Source organism: Buceros rhinoceros, unplaced genomic scaffold (assembly GCF_000710305.1).
Source record: "Buceros rhinoceros silvestris isolate BGI_N320 unplaced genomic scaffold, ASM71030v1 scaffold4355, whole genome shotgun sequence".
NCBI classification, from domain to species: domain Eukaryota; kingdom Metazoa; phylum Chordata; class Aves; order Bucerotiformes; family Bucerotidae; genus Buceros; species Buceros rhinoceros.
Window position 1 is genome coordinate 1 of NW_010414402.1, and position 10,282 is coordinate 10,282.

Genomic DNA, 10,282 nt, shown 5'->3' on the forward strand with positions numbered 1-10,282 from the left:
CTGGCCCCATAGACTTCTGCACATTTAAGCATAACATAACATCACATATGATCCCTAAAATGGCATCATGAACTCGAGGAAAACAGTAACCAGTTCCCTGGGACAGTGTATCTAAGGATAGTCCTGACAGTAGTCACCTACTGCAACAACTGTTTACTTTGAGAGGGGTAATTTACTCTTGAGAGGGGTAATTTACTCTTGAGAGGGGTAATTTAATTATCGTGCATATTTACATTTGTCAGAACATCAGGGACTGTGTTACCGTTGGTCCACATCCTGACACCATGGCCAAGGGAGTGTACGTTTGCAGGAACCAGCTTACAAGGATGGAAGAGATAGTCTGGCACACAGCTAAGCATCTCTGTCAGATGAATAGTGATATATAGTAATATATGGAGATATACAGTGATCATTATCTCAGCACATACCATAGCAGTATCTTAGACTGCACTTTCACTTCTCTCTAAGACTAACATAGAAAACCTCCCAGCAGGGTCTTTTTTAAGTGTCTCCCTTATGGAATGCACCTTTCAGTATCCTAGCCAATACCCTGCTGAAAAATTTTTTTTACTGTTAAGGTACCATTTGCACCTCTCCTCTGCCACCACCATGTGCCAGTATTCTGTCCCTCTTTCTTGACTGCATTTGCCACTAGACAAGCAATCTTTCCCAGCAGAAGCTCCCAGTGAGGATGTAAGCAAACTCTCCTGTCTTGGGAGTGGTGTTAGCCAGCCACTATAGCCAGTCTACCAGGGGAGAGACTGTTCTCAGTCATTGGTAAAAGCAAGTCAGATTACCGTAGCTTCTGATGGGCATGGTAACTGTGTCCACCAGAAATGCAAAAGGAGGCCACACCAACTGAGTGAGAATGTCAGGGTGAGAAAGGCACTACTCCAGTATGTAGATACTTCCTGATCATATCAGTCCTAGATCAGACAAAGCTCTCTTCAACAGAATGGATCTGTTGATGTTTACTTCACATGTTACCTTTGACATCCTAAACAGGCTGCAGCCTGCTGACAGGTGTCAGCCACAAGGCTTCCTCTCCCAGGAAATTTTCTTCAGTACCTTACAATAAAGTTTAATAAAGTAAGCTTGATGTGTTATCAGAGATTCAATACTTGACTGAAGATTACCTGGAATGGCAACACTCCCTTCCTGTGTTTTTCTTGCTCTCTTCCCTGCAGAAAAGATATTTGGACCAGCATTTGTGTGTGCGCTTGCTTTCCAGGGTGTGCGACTATATTCCTGGACAAGATCAATTCAGGGCAGAAGAGGAGCAGCAGATGCTGGGCACGGGGGGGGCGGCTGTGGCCCTAGGCTAAGGAGCAGTGTCCACAGCTGTGCTAACAGGAGCAGATCTGGCTGTGATGCAGGATTTTGACAGCCAAAGCTAGTATATACCCACCCTCACAAGAGATTAAGTTCATGACTGGGAGTAGGCTGAAAGTGGCATGGATGAGAAGCACAACATGATTATATTTCAACACTTCGGCAAACTATCCAATGGCTGCCTCTGCACCTGAAAAGAATTTCCCTCCAGTGGAAGAATCTTACTCCAGTAAAGAGAGGCAGTGGAAATCTGTTAACATGGGCCTGTAAGTGTTGACTCAGAAAAGAATGGCCCACGAAGCAAGCCTCTCCAAGGAAGACCGCAACATTTTGTGATAGCCAACAGACTCCCCTCTGTACTCATCCCTGCTCTTCATGTTCACATCATGGTTGTTGCTCTCGAGAGACAACACAAATGGGTCTGGAATTGAGACCATGGCAAAGACTGGAAGGACAGCTCACCAGCAGGCAGCAGTCTCCAGAATATAGCAGCCTCAGGCCTGGGGCTTACAAGTGCATTGGTGCCAGAATGCCAGTAAATGTGTTTTAGTGTAGTTGCTTGTTATGAGTGAAGATGAGGAAGGCCTTATCTGGCAAGTCTCTCAGAAAAAGCGCAGTTAAGGAACATTTGAAAGCCAGGCACAGACAGAACAGGGATCGCTGCTCCACACTGGAAAAACCCAACAGCAAATGATGAACAGTCCCAGTCTGGCAAGTGCTCGAATGAATTGACAAGGAATAGTCTTCTACATGTTCTTAAATGAAGACAGTTGTGTCTAGAAACCGTGACTTAAGGACAGAGACATCAGGAGAGAAAGAGGCAAAGTAAAAAGTGGAAGATTGTAAAAGTCCGTGAGCTTGCTACCAAGGGACCAATCATAAATATGCGATGCTGCATCAGCAGATCCTAGAGCTGTTTCAAATAACTTTGACAATGTCAAGTGAATTTTTCCTGGGTCAGGGATTTACCTTGTCATATGCCTGATCTGGTCTTTGGTGTCAAAAATTATATTTCTAGGACTGCTGGTAACAGATGGACAGTTGAGCCAGTCTTCCCCATGCAGAATATTTGTAAATAATACCAGCTTGTGAGGTTCCTGCTGTGCCTCGCGTGCAAGAAGTTAGTATGGCTTCCAGATACAATGTGGCATGCAACCATGCAACCAAAATTTTAGTGATCCTGTTTAGTTTATAAAAAAAGGTATTAATTTCACACCAGAAAGGTAGTATGTGTAAGGATAAGATTAAAATCTGAGAAAGAGGCAATCTTACTGGTCAAATAATAATTTTATTAATAACACCATACTGCCTATCCATTTGCAAGCAAGAAAAAATGCTTGTAAAGTGACACATCAGCCAAAGAACATAAGATGGGCCTCTGTACCTACACACATAACAGAGGTATGTACTGTCACTGCAGTCATGGTTAGCAATGGCATTATGTTTTAAATGTTTTACTTAATTGACACAGGCAGAAAAATGTAGTTGTACTGGGATCTTGAGTGTACAGGCATCATGTAGAAGTCCTCATTTATCTATCAATCATATGTTTTCATATAGTACTGTGTAGACCTTAGCCTGAAGTCGGGAGGACACTAGTTCCTTTGCTATTACCTAAATGGCATTATGAAGTTTTTACAAGACAGTAGAGTTAATAATTCTTGTGCTCACTGACTGTATGTGCATGTAAGCAAATATTTCAATAGAACACAGGGTACAACTGGAAATAGTTAATGGATCTCAAGGAGCAGAGCTACCTTTTGCAACAAAATATTCATCTTTGAACTTTGGAATAGGACTGTCATCCTTTTTTTTTTAATCTCAGTCTAAGTCAAAAAGAACCCTAGTTCCAAATGACCATTCTTTAATTCAACAGTAAATTCTAAAATGTTTTTATGGATACTAAAGTAAATAAGTATTTTTTTGCTATTTGCTACTTTCACAGCTGCACCATTTGACACTTGCACCCATCAGTGGCTGCAGACAGTACAATTTCTGTCACGGTGGTAACTTTAAAAGAGAAAAGCCAGCTTCAGGTCTTTGGTAGAAGAACATGACCATGCTGAGGCTAAAGTTGTGTGCTTGGTTACATCACAGGTGGTGCTGGTACAAGGGATATGGCTTATGTTACATTTCTTTTGCCTGTCCTTTCGTCCTCTTCTAGATTGTAATGAGAGATGCTGACGGCACTTTGTCCTCTTCAAGTCGCACAATTCCCTTCTTTATTCACTAGGCAATTCTGTCAGCCCTTAATTGTCTGAAAACTTCAGGATTGCTATTAAGGTTCTTCACTGAAACCTTCCCTTGGCAAGAAAAAGAGCCTCAATCTAAGAGGATCAGAAACATGTGGGAAGGCTCAGAAATAAGGTGTGGATGTCAGCACAGAGCCCAGCATTGATTTGAAATATCTGCTGACTCCCCCATTCTCACTTTTTATCCTGTGTGTCTGGCAGTAATCAGCTACAGGAACTGTAAGTGATTGTCTCTCTACCATCATACGTAGGACATTGCCACTTGTACAACTTTTCACCCAAAGAGAGGTAAGATGAGAGTAGGCAAGGTGACAGAGGCAGAGCTCAGGCTGCACTGTGCCAGAGAAATTAGGTGTAGTGCTCTGGCAAAGCTGGAGAAAATAAGCTTTGAGAGGCTCTAACAAGACCCTGATCACCCATCCAGGTATGACCAGGGCTGGACTTCTCTCCAGGGTGCTTACAAAGCCTTTTGCTGAGGCCATACTGAGGTCAGAATTCGGGCACCAGGCCAAGGCTGTGGCTTTGGGCCAAGTGGCAGTAAGTCACACTACCAGAATATTGTCAAGAGAAGTTCATTTTTAATTCCTATTTGGCACTTCATACTGGCAAAACTTCTCCTGCCCTATCAGATTTCAGTTAAATCAGGCCACAAGTTCATAAGTTATGGGAAGTGATGACTGACCCACATACTACATTATATTTGTTTTCACTGGTTACCAGACAAGAAAAGCCTTTCAGGAATTTAAAGCATGTCTTCAAATGTATCATAGATAATTGCAAATGCCAATTTTCATCCCCTGGATAAAAGCTCATGCAGGTGCGTGTCCAAATTTTAAAACCTGTGCTCTTGCAAGATTGACTGACATGAAGGCTACTTCTAAATTTTTGAACACATATTAAAAGCTGGTTAAAAACATTGCAGCCTGAGATCCTGGGAATACAGGATTGGTAAGTGAATGCTAACAATGAAGTAAAAATTACCGACATCATGTGCATAAATTCAGCATTCTTTGAAAGATACAGAGTTATTACTCAGCTGGACCTAAACCTGTAAGAAATGCTACTAAGAAAGCAAATTAAGAGAATGTTAAGAAAGACTGCATATAAGACAAGGTGAAAACCAGCTGGCCTAGCAGTTGCTAGTCAAGTGGAAAATGAAAACAGCTTAGTCAAAAAAGGCTAGGTGAGTTCACTTCAACAAACAGCTAGAAACCTAATATCCTGTTCAAAACTTGAAATCCAGCTAGCAATTTCACTATATTGTTTCTGTTGCTGCTGCTGGAATAGGAAAAGGACATGGAAGGAAGTTTGTGTGTAATTATAAGAGCCCTAAATGTGTAAATGACATGTACATTTTGAGAGCCAAAAGAAGGCAGTCATCTGACCTATTATCTGAAACCAAATGCCACATTTGTTATAATACTTACATTTGTACTTTTTATTACCTGTATTCTTCAGAGTGGTGAATGGGAAATTCCAGTACAATTTTACTGCGTTGGATAACCTTATGGATCACCTGTGGGAAAATAAGCTAATTCCAGGTAAGGGCAGCTCCCTACCTTCACAGCTTGCTCCAACTGTTTGTTCATATTGTGCAATCATCAGAAAATTCATTGAAAGCTTTGCCAGAGCTAATTTTGATTCATTCTTTTCCTCCTTGCCTCCCCATGTCCATGTAAGTGTAAACAATGTGAGCAAAATACTATTATGGCAATGAAGACAACACATACGGTTTTACTTTGCTTTCAACAACAGTTTGAGGTGTATGAATTGGGAAATGAGATCACTTGAAGAGGAGAAAGCTTTGTACCCATTAACATGTACGTAAAATGGCCAGAGAAACAGATTCTCAGGGTATAATTTCCCTTGAATTTCTGCAAACATCTGCTGTTTCAAATTATCTCTGAGCCCTGAATTTGTGATGGTTAAATATTAGTATTGATTACTATAGTCCTTGACAAGTAACAAGTGTGAGCAACCTCAAATCTGAAATATTCCTGGTGGGAACATGTAGAAACATGAAAGAAAGCCCATTTAATGATATTTCTTTATTAATAAGTTTCTTTTAGTAATGCAATAACCACTTCATTAATCAAAAGGAGATAGCATTCACACAGAAAAGGAAACCAATTTTCTGTGTCTTTTTCAGGATTTGAATTGATGGGGAATCCATCAGGATATTTTTCCAATTTTGAGGATAAGGAACAGGTAGTAAGATGGAGAAATTTAGTTACACTTCTGGCCAGCAGATACATAGGTAAGGTAAAACAAAACAAAACAAAAAAAACCCCGTTATTTATTCTGTTGTAATCCCTTCTAACTACCTGAAAAAGCAATGTGTATTGTGATCAAATTCAAGACCCTGGATTTCAGCACAGAACAGGAAAAATACCGTGCCAGAACAGACAATGGGATAATAGCACCTTTTTTAGCTGCTCTGTGACTAACATCCTGAATGAGTAGTGTGTTCTGGCTAGCACATTTGGCCTGCCTTTGAGGACTGATTTTTGTTACATTGCGGTTGTAAACCATCAGCTTGCACTAGAACATGATAATGAGACAGAAGCCTGAACCTGAATTAAGGCTAAGCGAGTGCCCTTAACCACAATACTGTAATTCACATCACCTCCCTCCCCTTTCACCTTCTTTAAATGTTGCTGCATTTCATCGAAAATAAGAGATCATTTTGAAACTACCAAAATCACATTTCCCTCATTACTAAAAAGAGATAGTATTTATACCCTATTTGTAGTTCTGGGTGCTGAACCTCCCCTGCTGCCTTAAGTGATAGGAGCAGTCTGGATCAGTGACTAATTGGTAGGATTATCTGAACGTGCAGCTCTCCAATAAATGAGGCCTCTCCTACAGATAGGTATGGATTGGAACATGTTGCTAAATGGAATTTTGAAACGTGGAATGAACCAGACCACCACGACTTTGATAATGTCTCTATGACAGTGAAAGGTAAGCGTATTTTGGAGCACTTATTAGTGTAGTAAAGTGAAACAGGTGGGTGGGGTGGGTGGAGACAGTGGAGGAAAGAAGGAGAAATGCTGGTGAAGAAATAAGCAGATATCCCTTAGAGATAAGGGATTTGAAAGGTATACCTAGTCTGTTTTGCTGAGGTCATGTTACTGACTACATTATGTTCAGTTTTTGGACATCAGTCTTAATACAGGTATAGTAAAGCAGGGAAAACAGAAGGTTCAGTTCTTTTTTTGAAAAGTAAGGTTACTGGAGGTAAGGTGGTGAAGTGTGGAGTAAGAGGAAAATTGTTCATTGACAGGTGCATACGTTGGGAACTTCCCATAAGATCTTTGGAAGAACCTTGTGAATGCAGCTGAGGTTTTGATGTTTTCCCTTGTAGTCAGTGCATAGAATTATAACATCTCCCTGTAGTTTTAGATCAAGATTCTATTTTAAGTTACCATCTGTGATACATGCATCTGCTTGTACTTCAGGATTTCTCAACTATTACGATGCTTGCTCAGAAGGATTAAGAGCAGCCAGTCCTGTTCTAAAATTTGGAGGGCCTGGGGATTCCTTCCACCCATTACCCAAGTCACCCATATGCTGGAGTCTTCTGTACCATTGCTACAATGGAACCAACTTCTTCACAGGGGAGACTGGTATAAGGCTAGACTACATCTCTCTCCATAAGAAGGTCAGTCCAGGATTTCAGCATAAGGCTATTTTTTTTTAATCAGTTCAACTGAAGTTACGTTTTATTCTGATTTAGGAAGTTGATTTCCAGATGAATGTCCACCTACAGCAGGAAGCATGGCTACCTGTTCTAACAAAGCTTTGAAGATGTTCAGTTGCAAGACTTCAAGTCATAGCAGTTTGCCCTTTGCCTCATTTGTAGGAGATTTACCTAATTCCTAGGGAGATACAAATCCTCTACTCTTTTCCATTTTATAGTCTAGGAGGAGCTCATGCAAACAGCACAAGCTGTAATGGATTAGGTAAAAATACTAATGCTATCTGGCCCTCAGCTCTTCTGGGACTCCAGGAACATGTTTTCAGAATGTGTTTATGTCTGTGTGTTATGTCAGTGTTTGCTAGTGTTTGCTCACTTTCACTAAGCAGATATGAAAAATTGTTGCAGGGAGGTGGGAGTTCTCTCTACATCTTGCAACAAGAAGTAGAAGCAATTGAACAAATTCAGAAGCTGTTTCCAAATTTTGCTTCTGTTGCCGTGTACAACGATGAAGCAGATCCAATGGTTGGATGGTCCATTCCACAACTGTGGAGAGCTGATGTGACCTACGCAGCTATGGTTGTAAAGGTAATTCAGTTTATTGATGGTCTTGTCACAGTAGGGTCTCCTGATACGTTAAGGCAGTTGCAAAAGTAGACTTACACTTCATTTTTCAGCAGCTGCAGAATAACAGATCAAAGGAGAGCTCCGTATTGATACAGCTGGGGTTTCTTTAAATAGCCTGTTTTCAGTAGATTTGTTAGTGTTAGTTTTTCTTGTCTTCTCTTCAAATAAAAGCAACTGAAAACCGTTGTATACCGTCCACCAGTTACATCCACCTGGTAAGACTATACACATCCTCTCTCTATATAATACCACTGCTATCATCTCACTATTACTAGGTGTCACGTCACTTATGTTAGACATTATTGCAAGCTTACCTATCTCATCAAGATAAAGTTCAGATAAGATAGATATCTAAAGATAGATAGAGTTTATCTATCTCATCAAGAGACTTCAGGTATAGTTAAAAAGTCCCTTGAGCTCTCAGCATAAGCCCATTCTTTGGTTGTACAAGTTCTTTTTGACTGTACATGTGGTCTTATTAATTACTGCTAGTAATTACTGCTGTGAAAAAACAGAAGTGGAGGAGAATGCTCAGCACTCCTGCCCCTGCGGGAATTGTAGCCTAGCCCCAGAGCAAGCTCAGCTCTTGCCCCTGCATAGCAGTAATTCCCACTGTAGGCTTGTGAGTCACTACCTTATACAGCATCTAGAGTCCAAGTACTCCTTTGCAAAGACTTAATTCCCAAACCTGAGAATACGTGTGTCAACCAGAAGCAAGATTCTTAGCCGCTGCTGTGAAGGCAAAGGCTTCCAGCTCCTTTAGGCTGTACAGAAGTAGTCTTCTCCAAAGCAGCAAGTCACTGACTGCATTGCAAGGAATTTGTGAGAATGAACAACAGTGTTCGTAATGACATGAAAATAAGAAGGGAGAAAAAAAAGACACATCCAATGGAAAAGTAGCACTTGGGTAGATAGGAGCTGGAGACTTCTCCTCCTCCAGGGACACAGTTATGAGAGCTTTCCAGTTTTCTGTTTGATTATGGTAGTTACGCACAATCTGGTAAATGCGGATCTTGGAGTCTCTGACGTTGCAGGAAAGCAGTGCAGCAACCAGTGAAATGCCGGGAGAAGTAATTCCATGTTACCACGAAGTGGGTTGAATGACTCACTGAAGAACAGAATCCAGGACCAGCTCACAGACACTTGTGTCATGTCTCTATAATTGGAGAACCATTTAGATTTAATTCAGATGTAAAACCAGAGTCATAATTTAATATTCAAGATGGAGGAGCCTCATTTGCAGTGCAGTAGCAAAGGAAAGTTGTTAATAATTTATGTAAGAATTTATGCAGAGTACTAGTAATAGTTGTTTCAGAGACCTTTTACTTGCAACTCTATATGGATACTTAGTGTATCACCTAAAGAATCGTTTCTCCAAGAGTTGTGAGGAACAGCTTAGTTCTTAAAACTTTCATAAATGGCAGAGTTTCAGCTCTTTTCAATATGCTCTAAAGATTTTTTTAAAAATACAGACATCGTGTGTTTGTTGGATTTTCTTCAGGATGAAGTTCCATCTTCTCTGATACTTTGCAGGTAATCATCCAGCATCAAAACCTGCTCATTTCCAAAGCCAACAACACCATCAACTACACACTGCTGAGTAATGACAATGCCTTCTTGAGCTACTATCCCCATTACTTCACACAGCGGACTCTGACGGCACGTTTTCAGATGAACAATACAAAGCCACCTCATGTCCAGATGGTGCGGAAACCAGTGCTGACTGTCATGGGCTTGCTGGCACTGCTAGGTATAGTAAGCACTGATTAGAGAGCACATCAATAACCTCTTCTACCTAGAAGCTTCCTGCCTAAGACAGATTATTCCAGCCATCTCAGCACTCATAAAGGCAGTATTTCTCCTACCCTCTGTTTACCAGCTGTGTTAAAAAAATGAATTTTCATTTCCTCTGAGAAATTAATAGCTCAGACGATGTTCTTGACAATCTGTTACCCATTTGATTTACTTTACTGCTTTGTTTTTACCCTTTATATGCCAACCACTCCTTTTTTGTTGAATGGTACTTCTCTCTTGTGCAATCACATCAGGCTGCAAATGTCTTTAAGACATCTCCACAGCTGGAAGATCCATGCCACATACTAAAGGAAGATCCTAATTCACTGTTACATGCTTAGATGTTGCTAGCATGAGCGTAAGAACTGTGGTATATGTATGCTCTCCTGTTGTAATATAAGCCTGACTGAATGCTATACCTGCTAAAATAAGCTAGAACATATAGCTAAACCTGTAGATCCCCATGTTTTGAACCTTCCTGTATCAGAAGCTGATACGGGGCTGACTAGCAGTGATGCTTACAGAGTTGTCACATTTTTTTTAAGGAGAAAAGCAGATTTTTGCAGAAGTGAAGAGC

General features: G+C 40.7%; 1 protein-coding gene across 1 annotated transcript in view; it reads left to right on the forward strand.

Annotated features, from left to right (window-relative positions):
* The first annotated feature begins 4,572 nt into the window (after window positions 1–4,572).
* The window catches only part of IDUA (iduronidase, alpha-L-), a 12,829-nt gene continuing 7,119 nt past the window's right edge, over window positions 4,573–10,282 (forward strand). Inside the window, exons 1-8 of the mRNA XM_010137073.1 lie at window positions 4,573–4,634; window positions 5,043–5,125; window positions 5,734–5,841; window positions 6,453–6,548; window positions 7,046–7,248; window positions 7,693–7,872; window positions 9,445–9,661; window positions 10,251–10,273. Coding sequence (XP_010135375.1) covers window positions 4,573–4,634; window positions 5,043–5,125; window positions 5,734–5,841; window positions 6,453–6,548; window positions 7,046–7,248; window positions 7,693–7,872; window positions 9,445–9,661; window positions 10,251–10,273 — 972 coding nt within the window. The remainder of the gene's footprint in view (window positions 4,635–5,042; window positions 5,126–5,733; window positions 5,842–6,452; window positions 6,549–7,045; window positions 7,249–7,692; window positions 7,873–9,444; window positions 9,662–10,250; window positions 10,274–10,282) is intronic.